Raw genomic sequence first — 21,037 nt, 5'->3', positions numbered from 1 at the left:
AAGTTTAAAAAAAAAAGACCAAAGACGTGCAATTGTCATACAAGTCACCCTCTTGTACCTGGTTAAGGGCTTCAACACTCTGACCCCTCATCTTGACCAGTGTTATCTGCACCACAGCAAAGGGTTCCTGGTGAGAGGCTGTAAGAAAAGAAGAGAAGTCAGTAGGGTCGGTCAATCATAGGTTTCTAGCCTCATCTGCTCATTCTGCAGCTGCCTTCCACTTTTGCTCCAGCTCAGAACTCTTCATCTTCCGTTCCCATCTACCCTGGTCAATGGGCTCCAGGGATCAAAGCTAAGGTTCTGAAACCTTCACATAAACCTTTCAAGGGCTACAAACTGGCCCACTAATGATAACACTCTCCACAACCTTCACTCATCCTGCCTTGCTGCATGCATTAGGCAACGAGCTGTTTGAGGCTACTTGGAATTTCTTTGCTGATACCTACTTATTTCTGCCTTGTCAAAGAGGCCAAAGCAAAGATGAGGAAGACTGCTCACAAAACAGCTTACAAATCTTCAATATTTCAAGAATTATTTCTCATATGTATCCATATTTGTCAATATTTCAAGAAGTAATTATCATAAAACCACATTGAACACAACTTTTTCTTGACGATTCAGAAGATTTGTTAAGGCTAGCAATGCTTCAGTGGTAAGAGAACTAGTCTTCAAGTCGGGTAATGTTGATCAGAATCCTAACTCAGACATTTGTTAGCTGTGCAACCAATGGTTAAGTCACCAAGCTTCCATGAGCCTCATTTTTCTCACCTACAAAACGGCGGCAACAGTCTTTGCACCACTTCCACTTACTGTACATGGCAATTTAAGGTTCATGGCAACCTAAGAATTAGAGCTGGAGGGTATCCTCAATGCTCTTTAGTCCAATACCCTCATTTTACAGATGAGAAAAGAAGAGATTAAGTGTCCAAAGTCACACAGGAAGTTAAGTGGAAGAGCTTGACTTGAGACTTGAACCCAGGTCCTCAAGTCCAGATTTAGCATTTCCTCCTTATATCACAAAAAACAAACAGACAAGCAAAAGACTTTGTAATATTTAAAGCAGTATAAAAATACAAGGAGTTATCACTTTGCCATGCCTCAGCCTCATCACAATGGCCATTCTGGGAAGGTAAAAGAGATTATGCTGAAACATTGAATCTATTGTTGTAATTGTCATCATTATCACTAACAGTTACATAGTGTTTACTATGTGCCCAATACTGTGCTAATCAATTTACAAACATGTCATTGGAGCCTCACAACAATAATAGCACAAGTAGGTGCTATTATTATCTCCATTTTACAGTTGAGGAAACTGAGGCGAAGAGAGGTTAAGTGATTTGCCACAGATCACACAGCTGCAAGTGTGTGGGGTCAAATTTGAGCTCAGGTCTTCTTGTCTCCAGGCTTAGGGTTCTATACATTGTGCTACCTAGCTATGCCTGACTCCATGACATTTCCATGGAGGAAAAAAAAAAACCCTACTAATATCAGCCAATGTATTTGCTATTCTTTTCTCTCATAAAAGCAGAACACACATATGTACACAAAGATTAATTCAGTTAAAAGAGATTTTTGGTTGTGTGAATTCTGAACAAACAGAACTCTGTTATATGTCATCTCAGAAAGGTGGATGTACCAAAGCTCAACCATGGTGCTATTTGCTTCCTAGTGACTTTTTTCCCCAGATGATTAGGCTGATTTAGAAGTAAAAGAAAGTCAAATCCTTTTGTTTTAACATTATGAGGAAATGGAGACTCAGAGAAGTTAGATGACTGACTTAATGTCTCATAAATAGGCTGGAAGGAGAAGAGGCATGCTTTGAATCAAGGTACTGTGCCAACAAGTTCGGCCTTCTTTCCATGAGAACATTCAGAAATATACTGTCCTCACCTTTACAGCCATGCAACCCACCAGTCAATGGAGCTGCTGACACTCCTTTGGTTGCCTTGTCCAATCGGTTATTCTCCAATGGATCATCTATTGTCACCGCCTCTGGCCCATCTACCATCACCTCCACCTCTGCAGTAACAAGAAGCCAAAGGAAAGGTATCTGAGATCCCTGGCTCTCAGGACCAGAAAACTGGCTTAGCTCTCCCCAGACCAAGTGTACTCTCTCTTAAAAGGAGGCCAGAACTTGCCCATTCCCGGTCCTCGGGTCCCCCCACCCACTCCCCATCCTCAGTTCTCCCTTTACTGCTGCTATCTATGCCAGAACTGCTGTGGCTGGTGGTAGAGCTGCTGGACTTTTCTTTACCGTGGCCCAGCTCCATGCCAAAGGGCTCATCCACAGACATCTCCACGGATACACGGTGTCTGGAGTCAGCCTCGATGCCAGAAGTGTGGGAGCTGCCGTGGCTATCCGTTGAGTGGTGGGAGAGCCGGTGGTGGTTCCGACCACTGCCTCTGCTGCTCCCACTCCCATGAGAGTGTTTGTCTGACTGGTCGAGGTCCATCTCCAGAGTGTCACTGATGTACGACTCTCGGTAACGCTTCTTCTCTAATGAGGTAAACAAAAATAAACAGTAAACGAAAGAGGAACAAAGGAATGCAGAAGGATCACCTGAGGGACAAAGGAGTGCAGTGGACAAAGATCAGAAATTTCTAGGTTTGGGTCCTGCTTCTGATGCCTACTGCCTGTGTGACCCTGGACAAATTATTTAACTTCTAAATACTCTAGACTGCTCTAAGACTCCCAAGTTTCAGAGACGATAGAAAGGATCACACAACAGAAAATGGACAATTTTCATTTCATAAAACTGAAAAGCTTTTGCACAAATAAAATTAATAGTTATAATTATAAGGGAGTTAGATGGGGAGAAGATCTTTCCAAAAACTTTCTTTGACAGAGCACTGACATCCAAGATATATACAGAGTCGATTCAAATTTAAGAACAAAGACCATTCCCTAATAGATCAAGTATATGGACAAGCTGGGAGAAAACCAGTAGCCATATGAAAAACATCTCTAAATCACTTATATTAATAAGAGAAATGCAAACTAAACTATGAGGTTGCACACCTCACACCCACCAAATTGACAAAACCTATACCCATAGTCCAAGTTGACAAAAAAGGAAAATGATAATTGTTCAAAGGATTATGGAAAACAGGCACATTAATATAATACAGTGGTGCTGTGAACTGGTCCAGCCATTCTGGAAGTCCACTGGAACCAATCAAGTCACCAAACTGTGTATTGTGTATACTTTTTGACCCATGACATCAATACGAGGCATCAAAGAAAGAGGAAAAGTATACAAATAGTGGTAAGGAGCTGGAAACTAGGCAGATGCCTATCAAATGTGGAATAATTGAACCAATTATGGTTTTTTAACGTCATGGTAATAGGTAATACTGTTATGCCATTAAGAAACACAAAAGTAAATGTTACATGAACTTACACAGAGTAAAGTATAACCAGAACATTTTTTTTACAATAACTTCAATATTGTAAAAACAAAAATCCTTAAAAGACTTAAGGACTTACAAGCTCTGATCAATGCAATAGTAGCCATGATTCCATGGGACCTGTGAAAAAGCCTGCTATAGTGCAGAATGAGGAAGACATTTTTAGATGGGGGTCAATGTGGCGATTTGTTTGGCTTGATTATTTCTCTCTAATGCAAGGGTTTTATTTTTCCTTCAAATTTGGAAGGGGGAGTTACAAAGAAAGAAGGAAAGACAGTGATGTGGTTAACTAAAAATAGAAAGTCAACAGGAAACACTGACAAGCAGGACAGGCTTGGAAATATGGAGAACATACGCACTTTAAGAGAAAAGCAAGCAGTTCATTATACAGATTCAAGCTTCGTTTGTGGCATTCTTTTTCTGTTCTATTTGGTATGTAGAAGTGTTTACCTTATTTGGTACTGATTAAGTTCAGAAATTTTTTTTAAAAAATAGGTGAAAAAAATGAAGGTGGCAGCCTGTACTGGTGGAGGGAGTTTCCTCACCTGGAAATACTATAAACCAATGAAATCTACTGAAAGTAGGTTCCTCATTGGTCCAATCCCCATCTCTGTCCCTCGTTGGGGCATAAGGATGAAAAAAAACCCCCAGAATAAAACTGTTATCATTTCCTGGGATCCAAGAAGACAGAACACAGGGCATCCAAGATGGTGACACACACAGATCTTTTCTACAGAAATTATCATCCTGCTATCATGGCTTACTACGAGGCTGCCAAAGAGGGCACTCCCTCCTCCCCTTCACCACACCCACTCTGGCAGCAAGGGAAGAAATTTCCCTTCAAACACTCCCACATGTGGCTTATAGTTTGGGGAGACTGAAACAAATCAAAGTTCTAAGTCCAATCTTCCTCCTCTTTCAGCTCAAGGTGAATCCAATCATAAAATGCTAATTCCAATTAATTACCATCATTATCAGTTGCCTTTTGAAAGGCTACTCTCCAGAGAAGCACAAGACAAATCTTGGTAAAATTCTTTCCTCAACCCAGTTTACAGAAGGAGAAATTGAGGATGGGGGTCTAAGACCAGTTTCTCTCTGTAATAGCAAAAGAGCCAAGGGCTGGCTGGGAAGACCAGGACAGATGGAGGCATTCGGAATTCTTGGCAACCGGATCTGAGGTACTGCAGAGCTCAGCTAAATGGATTCATTACAGATGAAAGGAATGTGTAGGCTTTGCCCATTCATCACACTGTAAGCCATCTCCCTAGTTCCAGCTCCTCCTCATACAGACAACAGCTCTAGCTCAGGAATGCTGGCCCTCACAAACTGGGTGAGAGTCCTTTGGACTCAATTTGACTGTAACATTCAGGGTAATGGAAGAGGCATAAACTTAAGCTTGGTAGTCAGGTGAAGGCCTTGAATACTCTGAGACAAAAGGGAATTTAAGTGAATCCAACAGATGTTATCTGGAAGGGGAACCAATTTAGAATTTCAGTTTCTGTAGGTGTTAGAAATAGAGGTGGCACAGTAGATAGAGTTGGATCTGGAGGCAGGAAGACCTGAGTTCAAATTCGGCCTCAGACACTTGATAGCTGTGTGACTCTGAGCAAGTCATCTAACCCGGTTTGCCTCAGTTTCCTCACCTGTAAAATGAGTCAGAGAGGGAAACAGCAAACCACTCCAGTATCTTTGCCAAGAAAACTCCAAAAGGGGCCACAAAGAGTCAAAAATGCCTAAATGATTAAATGACTGAAAATCACTAAACAACAAGTCTCTTAAAATAGTTGGAAGAATGGGGCAGCTAGGTGGTGCAATGGATAGAGCACTAGCCCTGAAGTCAGGATGACCTGAGTTCAAATCTGGCCTCAGACGCTAACACTTACCAGCTGTGTGATCCTAGGCAAGTCACTTATCCCCGATTGCCTCACCCCCCAAAAAAAAATAATTGGAAGAATTTGAGGTGGGGTGGGGGCAGAAATAAGACAGGAAGATTTGCTGGCCTAGTCTCCAGTTATTTTTTCATCAACCCTACATCTGATGAAGGGAATGCAATAGGAACCTGTTTCTAGGAAAGTGCTACTATTAAAAATGGGGGCAATGATAAAGATTTGAGAAAAGATAAACTCCTCATCCCTCTCCCAAACAAGAAAGTACACCCAGGAAAAAGGGAGAACAGCACATTCTTGAAAGAAACATATTTCTACCATCTGGCCACAGGCTCCATGTGGGATAATTCTTTGATCCAAACATTTGGAATAGAGCTTTTGCACACATATCTCCTGGCCCTTTTCCTTACTGAACTCTCAAACTTAAACAGGCCACCAAGCCAAAGAGACACGAGAAAGCTTTCTTCACAGGGACCCAAATGCTTTGTTCTCCTCCTCGTTCACAGCCTACCTTCTGCTTCTTCCAGCTGCCGGATCTGTTTCAGCACTGGCTGGACATGCAGGTAGAGCCGATGGCTGGTACTGAGTAACAGGAGTAAGTGCCGGGAGCGGAACGGACAGCCAGTATAGTAGACCAGTTTCCGAGCAGAAGGCAAACCATCTGGCTGGATCTCAAATTTTTCCCCTGAGTAAAACACAAAGTTGGCCTTCTTGGAATCAAAGGGACATGATGCTCTAAAAGGCTCCTAGGCTTGGGAGCTATTCTCTTCCCTCCAATCCACAGCTTGACAGGCCAGGCCCACTGCTCATCCTGGTGGTCACCGGATGGGACAAGGACTCAGGATGGATGATGAGTTCATGGCCATGACAGGTCTTATGACAAAGGGCAGAGGAGAAGAAGGGGGCATGGCACATGCATAAGTGGCAATTTTCACACTAGGTATAATACCACGCCAAGTCACGGTAAGAATCTGGAATAGACGTCAGACACAGAGGACCCTTAAAAGAAACTGAAAGTTTCAGGCCCCACTCAGGAGGCCAAAGTGAGCAGCAATGTGGAACAATGTCAAGAACTCTGAATTTGGAGGCAGAGGACCTGAGTGTGAATCTCAGCCTGGCTATTTTCTGTCTTGGAGAGGCTGGGCAAATCACTTTAGCTTCTCTGGACCTCAATTTCCTGATCTATCAAAAAAAAAAAAGAGGGGGTTGGACAGTCTAACTTCTAAGGTCTACTCTGTCTCTGAGTCTATGAGGATGAAAGCACACATTTCCTCCTACATCTCTGTGAATCCACCGCTCCACTCCTCTCAACACTACATAACCCTCCTCACAACATCATCAACATGTGTGTATCTCCCTCTGTCTCTCTCTCTCTATATACATCATATATGTAACACACACACACACACACACACATGTAGATAGATAGAAAGATATATCTATATCTAGATATATAGTGCTTCTATAGGCCAGGGATCATAATGCCTTGCATAGTGTCTAGACACATGGTGTACATATTTAGTAAATGTCTGAATGTTTTCATGATCATATATATTTGCACAGTCTTCTGGCTCAATGCTCCACATTTACATCATGTCACTGGTGTGCCTCTATACTCACAAGAAATGCCAGCTTTCCAACATGTGACCAGGGGAAGTCATAGAGAAGCTGCCGAGAATGGTTTACTTCCTGTAAAATAACAAACATAACCTGGTGTGGGGTTGGCCAGAATCCGGGATGAGCCCAGAAGTGGGGGATGGAGTCTGGATTGCCTTTGGGCAAGGGGTGGTGGTGGTGGTGAAGAATGTTAACAATGCACATGGCCTAGTAGTTTTGCCTTCAGGGTAGGGTTGGGAGGGTGAGGAAGAAAAGGTCTGTGTGCGAAGATGAGGAGCTAAAGCTTCTTCCATTACCTGATAAATGTGCATTCCTTTTAGGGTCAGACCCAGGACAATTGTTGGTCGATCTTCCTTCTTATCCTAAAAGGACACAAAAAGTCAGCAGGGTCAAAAGTTGTGTGTGTGCCTAGCTATGCACACACAAGCTATATTCCTAGCAAATCAAGAGGATGCCACAGGGTCAGCTGACATTTGAACGTAGCGGATGACTCTCACTGAGAGATGGTGGTTAGATGTGTCTGTGTACGTGTCTGTTTCTGTGTATGGGGGGAAATGGGGTGGGGAGGCGGTGTCGTTTCTCACTTCTGAATGTTTGAGGTCATTTGCCTACTGACAAGGTGTTATCTGTGATTAGCAAAGGTCATAACTGCCTTTTCCTAGACAAAATCCAGGTCTCTGCCTGACCTATGAGGCAAAACATTGCTTCCCACATTCCTCAAGCAGGGAGATTCACTTAGGAAGTTCTCCTAAAACAAACTAAATAAAGCCTCACTGTACCACTGGCTATCGCCCCATCTGATGAGGAGGCATTGCTGTACCTGGAGTTCGGCAACTGGATAGACTACAGACAGAGGCTACAAACTTCTTCAGGAAATCGAAAGCAAAGCTCCATGTTTCAGTGGGAAAGTGAGCCCCTGCCATGTGTCTATTTGAGAAACATTATTTGGAAACCTCAACATGATTTTAATAGAAACAATGGACTACATGGGAGTTAGGTCCTCAGGCTATACCACAAATGCCCATTTAATTCAGAATACACCTGAGGCATGGTGCTGTGTCAATAACACCTTTCAACTGTATTGAGTGTAGCGTCTATGGAACAAAGCCTTACAGTCATCAGCACCCCCTTTTCCTCTTTCCACTCCCAATCCTATCGGAGAGCAGGACTCCCACAGAGGGGGAGAGTAAAGTCTATCTTAATCATTTACTCTTTATATGTTTGGACCTGGGAAACAATGGGGCTGGGGAGGGGGAGAGGGGATCCAGAATACCATTGCCCAACTGCTCTTTTATAGGACAGGGTATGTGCAGGGGAAATAAATGGGAGATTGTAGAACCTGCTGAACAATTCTATCTACTGAGCGTTTTTGTACCTGATGCTCATCTCTTTCTCTTCTGCAGCCCCTCTATGTCTGTTTCCTCCCTTCCAGGCAAAGTTGCACCCAAAGCCTGAGATGAAACTTGGGAATGTGTGTAGGTACACATGCCCTTGCTTCCCCCAATCAAGCCAGCTTACAGCTCAAGCACAGGTGCTCATGCCCTCCAGCTTAATTCCTGTTGTTCGGGTCTTTTTCCCTGAGAGGGCCTAGGTATGGTAGTACTGACCCCTGCTATTGGCCTTGTCATGGGGGGAAAAAAGGGGGTTTGTCCTTGTAAGGCATAACATTGATTATCCTGGTATGAAGGGCATGGTTCTAGTCTGTACAACAAAGGGCCTCTGACCTTAAATTCTAGGCCAAGCTGAGCTTACTGAACCCTACCTGTTCTAAGGAAAACTAGGCCAGCCTTCACTAAACCTATCCAACGTGGACATAATCTGAGTGAGCAGACTTTCAAAAACTTATCTTAATAGGATGATCTAGTTTACACATCCTGCTCATGTCTTCACATAAGGACATAACCATTTCAATACACACTAACACAACTGCCACATCCGGCCTGGGAACAGGCCAGGACTATGGGTACAAACACCACAAAGGGATCCATCTGGGCAGCCTCCCTAAGAAACAGGCCAGCTCCACAAATCCACCCACAGGAAAAGCAAGAACCAACAGGTTGATCTGCAGCCTCTTTCCTAAGTCTGTAGGGTGCCTGTGGCTATTCACACAACCAACATGCCCAGGTCTTCCAAACAATAATTGCCAAGGCTCTAGCCTCTTATAAATGATTACATCACCCAGCCTAATTTAAGGAGCATAAATACCACTACAACCCCCCAATCTGCTTTTATCACACGCACATTGATGGGAAGGCCCTTGGCAGACAGGACTACCCAGGAAACAGAAGTGCACCGACAAGGCAAACACAGGCTGTGATTAAATCACCCAAAAGCCACCCTGGGCTTGCCTCTGGGCTCCCTGGATAGAAACTATATTATATCCTTGAAAATAGATCCTAGGCATTCCTTCCTCATAGGTGGACTCCTCACCTCTTAAAAGAACTCCTATAGTCAAATAAGGGGGAAAAGATATTGGTGGAGAGAAAGCACAGGCTGGGGATGGGGAGGAGAGGCATGACAGATGAGAGGTTAAACTAACATTAGGCTTGAAGCCAAACGTGAAATTTATTTTCCCCAACCATCCCTCAGATAACTTGATACCTTCCCCTCGTGAATGTTATCAGGGTAAAATGAGATACGAGTGGGGATTCAGGGAAATGAAGAAACAAGCTGTGGGTACCTTCTGGCCACTACTAGACAAACAGCTCTTGTCCCCCCCAGGGATTGACATGATAGAAGAAAACTGCTGGGGACTGTCTACAGAATCAACAAAAACTCAGTAAGATTCTCAGTCTGCCCTAGATCCAAAGGCCTTACAGATGTACAGGTAAAGATTTTCCTAAGTTGGTACCTCCCTTACCGGCAAAAAATTAGTCTCTGTGCCCAGGAAGGTCCCTTCTCATACACATTCCCTTAGTCCTTTTGTCCTAATGCTAACTCTGTCCTGGAACTCTATGTATCTCCCCCCACATCTCTTTACCTCCATTTAAGGCCATGGTAGGGTCTAAATCTTTGGGACTCTTTTGTTGTAAAACTTTTTAAGAATCACAATGGAATTTTCCCATCATCTTTTATGATTCTGCCAGAGAAGCATTCCAGCCAAACTCTGGCTCATGACAGACAATAATTATTAAGTCCTGTCACTTTTCTGAGCCTTAGTTTCACCACCTGTAAAATGGGGAGACTGGACTAGTTAATTTCTACAGAGCACTATTTAAGATTTAGAAAGCACCTTATTCAATCAAATCATCTCATTTGACCAATGTCTGATTGAATTTGAAAATGGAATTTTTTAGTGGAAACCAAATGCGTGTTGTTTTTTCCCCCCAAAGAGTACCTACGCAGCATTTTAGACCCCATCCCCAAGAAGCGGGAAGACTTCACCACCACCGACAGACAGGAACTAACAGCCCCATCTCTTGTATAAACATTGTGGCTTCTTGGTAGAAGAGACACATAAAAAAGGAGTGTAGCTCATCAGGGTTAACCCCTGATTCACTTGCAGATGATGGATTAAAGATGGTCTTCCCATGTTCTGCCCAACCTTTTGTAACTTGAAAAAATGAACAGGCACATCTTCCAGCAGACAGGACTCCTTGATGAACTTCAACACGGCCTCTCTGGTGGTCATCCCCTGCTGCTCTCGGTGAATCTCTGGAGCGTGTTTTAGGATGTAGTCCCTCCCTCTCTTTGTGATAATCTACAGAAAGAAGGCCAAATCAGCAGCTCTCTTCCCTTCCCTGCCCACCCCACTTGACTTGCCTAATTCCATCCTTCCCTTTAAGACCCAGGATCTCAGAATTTAGTGCTGCAAAGGACCTCTGAGATCAGCTCAGCTAATTCTGACATTTTATTGATAAGAAATCCAATGTGACTTACTTTCAAATGAATAGGCACTGAAAAGCAAGGCTGGAATTTGAATCCAGGTCTTAGTCAAAATCCATTCATCTCTCTAGCCCAGGTACTGTTAACTATGTGATTGTTTTTAAAAATCTAATTTAAAATGAAAATGAAATCTCAATTAAAATTTAATTTAAAATGAAATCTAAATCTTAATTTTAAATTCTTATTATTTATTTATTTGTTTGTTTGTTTTTAGCAGTTATGTGGCTTCTGACTATGGCCTAATACTTTTGTGAGTTTCAGTTTTCAGGTTCATAAAACAGGGAGAATGGATTAGATGATCTCTAAAGTCCTTTCTAGTACTAACATTCTATGATTCCTGTCCCACCCCCTCCAGGAAGCCTCGCTTTGATTTCTCATCCATATCATTTATTTGTTACTGAAAATCAAGCATGCTACTTACTACTGTCTGTCTGTCTCTTCTATGCATTCCCTAACTAAACAAGGCAGCTACTTGAGGACAGAGACAGGATCTTATAAAATATGTTTGTATCAGCTTTACTCAGTTTCCAGTCAACTGTGAGTGTCAGGCACTGTTGACCAGCTAGATAGCGATTTCTCCATGGGTATTGTCTGGAAGGGGCAGAGAAGGGACGAGAATCTGACTACAAGCCTGGAACCCTTCCCATTAAACCCTCTACAATGTCCTCCATTTATTTAAATCAAAGAAGAGGAAGGAAAAAAGGCATGAGGGTAGATGTTGAAAAATATAGGAATAAGGAACGTGTAGACTCCATAGAAACCTTATACTTATATCATGAATTCTTTGAGAAAAGCATCATCTTGGTCCTGTGACAGCTGGAAGGGTGCTCAGAGACCACATAGACCAACCTCCTCATTCTTACAGATGAAGAAACAGAAGCCCAGGAAGGCTGTGACTTGCCCAAAGTCACAATGTTGGGTAAGATTTGAATACAGGTCCTCTGACAATAGTGCTCTTTTTAAAATGGACAGAGGACTCAATTTAAAGAAAAAAAATAGGAAAAACAACGAAGCCAGAAGCTCAAGATATTTCTCCTATTGTCCAACATTTTGCCTTTGTCCTTAGCCTCTTCTCTTTATCCCCTTTGCACCTGCAAGTGGATGTTACAGAGCAAAAGGTTAGCAAAGGTGGAGTAATTGTGAGAGAAGCCACATAAGGAAACGTGGCAGGGAAATTTTATCATCTCCTGGGCAGCAGGCCTCCCTAAGCTACCTTATAAATAGAAAGGAAAATCTTACCCACTGAGGGAAGTAGGAATGAGGTTCAAAATATTTCCCCACATGTGTGCTCTCTCTGTAGTTGCCCAAGTCTGCTTGCAGCCCATAGGCAGCCAACAGGAAGTAGACTTCCTCCTTGTGGGTACACTGGGACCTCAGCACCTGCTCCTTGAGGTGGTGGTAGTACAGACGTCTTGCGACCTTGTCACTAGAACATGAGAGGAGAAAACAGCTGAGTGTGATGAAGTCCAAGTGCCAAGGAAGCCCCATAGCTGAGGTTGGGCCATAGGCCACCATGTCGTGGGTAGAGGGTAACCCAAAGGGCAGCTCTGCTCTGAACCTGGATAGCAGGAACCCAGGCCATTCTTGCACGTGCCTGTGTACACGTGTATACACACACACCACACACACACACACACACACACACACACACACCAGGATCTGGATCATTTTTATTTCTCTACTCTGAACTGATTCAGTACAATGAGCATAGCAGACATTAAGACAGTGCAGCAAAGTAGAAAGAAGGCTGGTTTTTAGAATGGGAAGGCTCAAGTTTGAATCCTGACTATACCATTTACTAATAGTATGACACTGGACAAGTTCTCTGGGACTCTGCACCTCCTCATAATGTAAGGTTGGACTCAGTGGCCCAGGAGGTTCCTTCCGGTTCTAGATCTACGATTCCCAAGAACATCAGCCATGTTGTCATTCTTCCAACTGTAGCTACTTATAATGAAATATTTACTTTGGATTATTACCAATTGCATAATCATCATAATAAATTATAGTAACAACTATAACAGCTCATGTTTATAACTTCCCTATCACCATCCTTGTAGTCACTCAGGTTCACAACCTCCCTCACCCTGGATATGCAGTCACAGCCGCCAATTCTCACGGATGTGGCCTGCATTTCATCTCTCACTAGCCTTCCCCCCACCTCTATTTACATGGCCAACACACCGATTCATGCCACCTTTCATTTAGACGCCTGCAATGGCCTCCTAATTGATTTCCCTAACACAAGTCTCTCTTGTCTCTAATCTATCCTCCCCATGGTTACTCAGGTGATCTTTCTTAAGCATGGTTGGACTGACCATGTCATGTTCCTGATCTGCCTCTGTTACCTCTAGAAGTGGATACAAACTTTTATTTTGGCATTTGAAGCTTGTTCACAACTTGGCTCCAACCTGTCTTTATAGCTTTCTTTCACCTTACTCCGCTTTGTATATACTGCTGAGTTCAGCTGTTCCTCACAAGTGCCATGCCATTTACTTCCTCCATGCCTCTGCACTGACCGTCCTGTCCCCCACACTAAGGATGCTTTCCCTCCCCACTTCTGCAGAGTTTCCTTCAAAATTCAGCTTAAACATTATCTCCATGAAGTTTTTCTCAGCTCCACATGTGCTCATGCCTCCTCTGGCCCAATTACTTTGCATTTATTTTGTATATTCTGAGACTCAGCCAACACTGTTAATAATAATAAAATAACAACAAAAATTTAAATATCACGCTAAGGTTCTTGTCTGAGGTCACACAACTAAGGAGTGGACCTGGGATTCAAACTTGGACCTCTTGATTCCGAACTCAGTGATCGGACTCTATTAAGGTTCCCCCACCCCTCTCCCCCAAGGGGCCCACAGAAAACACCCTTTTGGGAAAAGCCTGCATTCAGTGGCTTTTCCTAATGCCCTTTGGAATTTGTTCACGTAACCAGTTACTTTCCTGTCCACCAGGTAAGTCTTAGTTTTCCTTTAACCAATCAGTCAAGCTACTCTCCCTAATCTTTACTTCCTCACTATCTAAAAGCTACTTACTTGCAGACAATAAACGGGTTCAATTCCTCCCTATCCTTAAAAGAACCTTTGAACCTTATTATCCCCTCAAGCTACCATCCCATATCTCTCCTTCCAAATTCCTAGGTGAAAAGACAAAATAAAAACATACAAAAAATCCCCAACTTATGTCTACTCCTTGCCCCTTGCATCCTGACCATATCACCAGCACCCAGCAGACACTTAACAAATGGACATATTGACTGATTGGTTTAACCTTTAGTCTCCTGTAATTAATTAACATTACATATCTAAGAGGTGCCCATATAGGTCAGAATACGCTTCATAATTTTTGCCTCGAGTACCATTGCCACTGCACTTTAGATTTGAGGGTGGCAGCTTACTGTTAAAGGTGGCAAGTGGGCTGATTTTAACTAGCACCCAAGGTCAGCCGCCACCTGTCACCCTCTTCCCTTCTTAGCTCTTGTGAGTCTCTGCCCACTCAAAGTGGGCAGAGCAGCCACCCTACTCTCCAAACCCCTCTGGAAAGCCAAAAGTCTGGTGTGCTCAAAGTCCTCTACACTATGTCCCTCCAACCTACCTTTCCTATCTTACTTCACACTAATTTATTAACCAACTCTATATTTCAGACAAACTAGAGAACAGCTAATTATTCCTCAACTTGACCTTTGATAATTGGGTGCCTTCACACAGGCCATCTTTCCTCTGTCCATCCTTACTGTCCACGTAAGGACCCATTAGCACAGGTCTCCCTTTTCCCCCAGCTGAAAGTGGTCTCTCCCTCTCCAGTTTCCTCCTAAGTTTGTATCTTTCCTCTGCAGCTGCCACAGTATAAATTATATTCTCTTTGAGAACACAACTTATTCCTTGTATTCAACTGTAAGCTCCATCAGGAAGGAGGCTTTACTACGGTCCATTTCTGCATTCCTGGCAAAGGGGAATTCTGCTGCACTGAATTGAGGGTACCTCAGAATCATGCTAGTTTTCTTTTTTCCTTTGTCCCATCTTCTTGTCACACCAGAAGAGGAGGGGTTAGAACCACAGCTGGCCACTTTTAAAAGTTTTCCAACCATGGCTTTCTAGGGTGTTGCTGTTGTCTTTAATGGTTCTCTTCCTGGTCAGAAAGGTTTGAAGTGGGACAACTGTGTGAGGAGAAACCAGTCGAGGGCAGCTTCACCAGGACAGGAGAAAGGCAGTGGGTGGGGATGGTGGGTCTGGCTGGTTTCAAACTCACCAAAATGCTTCCAGCTTTTGGATAATATTCACAGAATGCCCTGGATGATAGCATTAAAAAAGCCCTTTTGTTCCACTAGGAAGAAACTGGGAGGTTCAGCTAGAATGCTGTCCTTATTCCATGTGAATGGAACCCACTCAAATGTATAATCCCTTCAGGCTAAGCCTTCTTAAACCTGACTCTCTACAGGGGAGGAGCCAAAGGCAAACGTCTGTGGCTGTGGGCAGCGACGCAGAGAACACGCAGCGCCACTTTGGACAGGAAAAAAAGCCACTTCCACCCAACATCACTGAGGCGTGTTTTCTGGTTGGTTTGTCTGGTTTCATCTTAAACAAAACTGAAACACGTAGTAAGTTTACTTAGGTTTTGGGGCTTAGTCGTGTATTAATCAAGCACCATCAATTTCCAGTTAAATGGAACTGAATGAAACCAAAACCCAGTAACCAAGTGAAATATTTTCTCCTCGTCAGAGTAAACTCCAGTTTTAAAGATACATAGACATCTTCCACTTCACCTCCATAGAATCCCAGCTTCTCACTCTTACTCTAAAGTCCTTTAAAATGAATACATAAATGGGTATCACATTATTTGCTTTCTCAAAATTAAAAAGAATGTTAAAATAAACCAATAAAAATGAATATATAAATAATGAGTACCTTATAATTCTCCCATTTTCCACATAGTATTGTACTCTGAAGAAGGCAACAAAAGGAGGGTTGGACTTCTCATTTCCCTGTAAGGATGGTTATAGAAGAAATACAAATGAATTACCCAATAGCTTTCATACTCTGGATATCACCATCTGAACACCACACTCCTCCCACCCTTTATATTTTCTGTGAATTTATTTCGTGCTCTTATACTTTGCCTAAACTATTGTCTCAACTAGTTTCCTTCCCTTCACCTAAACCTAAATTTCAAGTCAATTTTTTTGTACTTAAACAGATCTCCCTCCCTCTTTCTCTCTCTCTCTCTCTCTCTCTCACACACACACACACACACACACACGCAGCATAAAATAATCACCAAAAAATTTTGAAAAATCCATGGCAGACTGAATGACAAAAATAATTATAAAATGTGGAATCGTTTAAACTTAGATATGCCCCCCACACACATAGCAAGTTCATAATGAATACTTGTTGACTGCACATGAAGCTAGAACTATAGGTGTGACTATGGAAGCAGTGTAAGAATTTAAGTAGTCAGGTCTTCTGAGTTGGTACAATGTGATGTTATTTCTTGTTCAGTCGTTTTCAATCCTGTCCAATTCTTTGTGACCCCTTTTGGGGTTTTTTTGGTAGAGATACTGGAATCTGAATGGTTTGCCATTTCCTTCTCTGGCTCATTTGACAGATGAAGAAACTGAGGCAAACAGAGTTTGCCCAGGGTCACACAGTTAGTAAGTATCTGAGGGCAGATTTGATTTGATGTCAGGGAGATGAACCTTCCCAACTTCAGGCCCAGCACTCTATCCACTGTACCACCTAGCTACCCACAATATAATATTGGCCAAAACTTAAACTGCCCCCTGAGAAAACCACTTTCTCAGCACTCCCCAGCTCCTAGTGGTTCCCCCCGAAATTACCTGTATATACTTCACATATTCTTATTTTGACTCCTTGAAAGCAGGAACTGGGTTTCTGTTGTTGTTTGGTCTCTGTGCCCCTAACACATAGGAGAGTATCTAGCACATACTTTATGCTTAATAAATGCTTACTGGATGATTCTCCCAAGAAGACCTAGATCTCAAACCTTCCACCAATAGCTTATTCCTGGGTTCTGCTTGAACCTTTTGGTTCCCAAGTTCCAGTCACCTTGAACTTACTTTATATATCTCTTTCTTCCAGTCCTTCAGAAAGTATTTGCTGAGCTTTTGCTCTAGGTCCATGAATACGTATTCATTGTCTGCAAAGTTAACAAAAACAGTTGTCAGTGCTATCAAAGCATCTCCTGGTATACTGTGGCTGGTTGGGAACTTTCACTGTAGAGTTGAATAAGAACATGATTATTATAGAGTTGGTCAGAGAGGTCTAACTATCCACACTGGAAAAACAAAAAGAATAGAAACTCATACTCCCCAGACTGTGCTATGCAGCTAGATAAGTAGCCCAGTAGGTAGCCTGCTTCCCCATCCCCATCCCCACACAGAAACATACATACAGATATCTTGAACAGACATTGTAGATAAACAATGAGCTAGGGTCAAGAGATCAGGATGGATGACATTTGGGAAAATCATGCAATGCCTTCAAATATCTTAAATTGCCCAATACCTCATATTTTTTTACACTGATATTTTCTTGTGGATGCTAACTTACCAATTTTGAGAAAGCCACAACTTTGGTAGAAACAAAATTACCAGTAAGTAAAGTGGCAAAGCACCTACTGGGTTTAAGCAGTATTAGACTTGCCCTCGGGAAGCATTAAAATAAATATGGGAAATGGAAGTGAGTTGGTCATATAACAAAAACTAAAGACAACAGATGGAAGGTCTGGCTTGTATGGAGGGCTCAGGAACGATATCTATGTCAGTAGGGGGAATGCCCCAAATAAGAAAATGTCACAGATCCAAAGTCAGCCGGGGTGATGACCATAAACTCTACCAAAATGTCCCTTAAGTGAGGAAAGTAATGTTAATACTGTTTTCATTTTTTTAATTTCTTTTTTAATGGTTTTTAAGACTCAGATTAAAAACAGTGGTCATATAAGAAAGATGACTCGAGTTTTGCCCCTGACCACTAAGCAGAGCACTGGTCACTATGCAGACCACTAACAAATCACATGACCTCTTCTAAGCCTCAGTTTCTCATCTGTAACAGAAAAGGGGTGGACTGGATCACTTCAAAGTTCCCATCCAGTTCTAAAATTCTGATTCTTGACTCTTATGACTACAAAGTGACTCATTTCAAAATATCTACAATGCTATGTAAGATGACCAATTCACAAGTGGACCAACCTGAATAATATGAACACAAAAACCCTTGCATGATTATAACAGCTTTTTCTCACATTTACCTATACAGTGCTTTAATTTTACAAAGGTGTATCCCTCTCAACCTCTCAATGGCATATACATACATACACACACACACACGTGGGACCAGGCTTTAAAAATGCACGTTCCTTCTATCAGTAGGGGGACCATTTAGCAAGTTACCTCAACAGCAAATCTGACTGCTACCGATGTCCATTTTTTTCTTCCCTATTCTTTCCACAAAACTCTTTCCCCTGTTGCCATACTGTTTTCCCTATAACCTCCATCCTTCTCCTACTCTTTTCCCCCCCTTTCTGCTTGAAGGATGTTAAAGGTTAAAAGAGAGAAAATTCATAAAAATTATTGACGAAACGCCATACCTTCTAAGAGTCCACTCAAGGCATCAAATCTATATGACCTTGGGCAGGCCATTCCGTGGGCCTCAGTTCTCATCTATAATGGTCTCTAACATCTATGCTTCTAAGTCACAGGAGAGGAAAGAAATTTGTAATTCAGTCAGTCACGACTGTTTTGAAGTTTGCTTTCCAACTTCTTCAGAAAGAATGCCCAAGAACAGTCTCAGGCCTCAGAAGTATGGAACTGTCTGTATTCTAATAATTAGGCCCTGGAATATCAAGCTGTGTTTTCCTATCCACTCCTTCCTTGTGAAAGAGGGAATATACAGCAACAAGGCTTGCGGGAAAAAAAAAAAAAGACTTGAAAAGAGGGGCAGAAACAAGCATCCTAAGAAGGCAGGCTCTCAAAGGCATCCTTGAAGGAGTGAAAATGCAAATTCAGCTCATTATCTGCCAATGTTTTTTCCCCACTTTAGTGGAGAATTGGGGAAAACAAAACAAAATAAAACAAAACAAGATTGACCCAGCTGCCTGGAAAACTCAAGTAGGGGCTGTGTGGGAAGACTCTCTCCAGTTTGAAGGCCTCTGGACCATTAGGCAGGACCAACTTCATTTAATTGGTCAGAGAATGCCTGAATGCCTCTTTCACAGCTCTGGCCTTCCCATTTTCAGTTCAGCTGCTGGGCAAGGAGCCTTCCTGCACCAATCCACCCACCCACACACACGCCCCAAGCCTCTCAGGGGAGGAATGTAGCCCTACATTCCAGCTTTAATGAAATTAATATTATTGGAATGCCAGCCTTCTGTGAAATCCCTCAAGCCTATAAAAATAAAGAATCCCATTTCACCTCCCCCCAGGTATTTTTTACTGGGAAGCTGAGAGATTTCAGGTAATTCCTTACCTCAGGTGAATTCTGGCACAAGTGATGAGGCACAAAGGCAAGTGGACTTACTATTACTCCCAGAATTAGAAAGAATGTCTTGCTTCAAAAGCAAAATGTATCTGTCAAAAGATCAGTCAAAGTAACCTACAAACTGAGTCAACTATCTGTGTTTCTCCAAAGCTCAAGAGGTAGAGTCAATAAACTCGAGGGTGCTCATTACCTAGCTTATGTCCCCGTCCACCCCTACTGGCAGGCAGGCATCAGGCTCTCACATTGCCTACATCCATAATTGATTATAGCTGCTGGGCCAATAGAGGTCAACACCCGACACACCAAGCCATAGTCACTGGGAGATCTGGAACAACTACTACATGTAGCCATTATGGCTTCATCTCCAACTGCATGCTGAAAGCTCAGCGGACTCTACAGAGGTGTGAGTAACTGGAAAGGATGAAGAGTGGACAACAGTGGTCATGATGGAGGGCGGGACAGAGGGGAAAAACAGATGACATATGACATACGATAAGTGGAATTGAAAGACCTTCATCCAGCATTGGCAGTGACACTTACTGTGGGCCTCAGCCTGTCTCCTCACAGTAAAGGGATAAAGGGGAAGAGGATGCAGATCTTTTATATTCAAGTGTTCTGGACGACTCTGGCAGTCTGGTGAAGCCTATGGACTCCTCAGAAAGTCTTCAAATGCATTAAAAAAATACATAATACTACAAAGGAAACTAATGATATTTCAATAGTTAAGAACTCTCTGACATAGCTGAGTAGCAGCATGGATAAAGTATTGGTCTTAGAAGATACAACAGTCAGACAGATGGATTTGGAGTCAAATGTCACTTACCAATCTGTGACACAGTTTCCTTACCTGTAAAATGAGGGGATCAGACCAGAGCTATGTTTCTATGACCTGGGTTTGAGTTCTAGTTTTGACACTTACAGAGTAGGTAAGTCATTTCATGTCACAGTGACTCAGTTTCCCTTGTGAAATGGGGATAATTTTTTCGATCCTTCCCTCTTAGGAAAAAGATACTTTATAAAGCATAAAGCACTAGAGAAAAGAGTTACTGTCATAAATATGACCTCTGCCTTATATATGATGATTAGTTTTATCCCTCAAGCATTTCCTATATCCTTTTCCAGGTTGAAGAAGGCCAGTTCACAGAGTCATGATTGTAGAATTTTAGAACTAGAGATGACCTAGGGACTAATTATCTAGTCCAATTCTAATCCCCTCATCTTACAGTTGAATCAAAAGAGATTTGGCAGCATGAAGTATATAATGCAGAAAAAAAAATATTTCAATTCTTTACAGTGATATGATTTCAAGGGTTCTAAGAAGATCTTGTCTCTAACTACATCTCATCCTCAAAAACTTGCTGATGACCAAAATATAAGACAAGGAATTTATTCCTTACCAGACAAATGGGTAAATCATTAAAAAAAAAACCTTGCTATCTGCCTCAGTTTCCCCATCTGTAAAATGGGGATAATAATAGCACCTACTTCCCAGGATTGCTATGAGGATAAAATGAGATAACAGAACTTTGTAAACTGTAAAATGAGATATAAATGCCTCCTTTTTTAAACTTTTTTTAGGGGGCACGGTGGAGTTAAGGGTTTATACCTCCTTGAAATGTAAATATCTCTTCTGGGAAAGGTATCAAAGGTCTTTGCAGCTACATATTAGTAGGAATAACTGAGAGCTTATTCTTATGTCAGGCTTTGATAAAGAAGAGGAATAGGAAAAGAATACATGAA

At 42.3% G+C, this 21,037-nt stretch overlaps 1 protein-coding gene across 1 annotated transcript in view; it reads right to left on the bottom strand.

The window, feature by feature from the left end:
• Nucleotides 1-21,037, bottom strand: part of FRMD1 (FERM domain containing 1) — a 93,492-nt gene that overhangs the window by 7,454 nt on the left and 65,001 nt on the right. The window contains exons 4-14 of the mRNA XM_020970414.2: nt 16,879-16,958; nt 15,707-15,783; nt 12,039-12,225; nt 10,459-10,614; nt 7,211-7,276; nt 6,918-6,986; nt 6,620; nt 5,809-5,982; nt 2,258-2,500; nt 1,894-2,022; nt 59-138 (exon numbers count right to left, since the gene is read on the bottom strand). Of these exons, the coding sequence (XP_020826073.1) occupies nt 59-138; nt 1,894-2,022; nt 2,258-2,500; nt 5,809-5,982; nt 6,620; nt 6,918-6,986; nt 7,211-7,276; nt 10,459-10,614; nt 12,039-12,225; nt 15,707-15,783; nt 16,879-16,958 (1,262 nt within the window). The remainder of the gene's footprint in view (nt 1-58; nt 139-1,893; nt 2,023-2,257; nt 2,501-5,808; nt 5,983-6,619; nt 6,621-6,917; nt 6,987-7,210; nt 7,277-10,458; nt 10,615-12,038; nt 12,226-15,706; nt 15,784-16,878; nt 16,959-21,037) is intronic.

Source organism: Phascolarctos cinereus, unplaced genomic scaffold, assembly GCF_003287225.1.
Source record: "Phascolarctos cinereus isolate Bilbo 61053 unplaced genomic scaffold, phaCin_HiC Scaffold_5;HRSCAF=322, whole genome shotgun sequence".
Lineage (NCBI taxonomy): Eukaryota > Metazoa > Chordata > Mammalia > Diprotodontia > Phascolarctidae > Phascolarctos > Phascolarctos cinereus.
The sequence above is the reverse complement of the archived record's forward strand: the minus strand, read 5'-3'. Positions and strand labels throughout refer to the sequence as shown.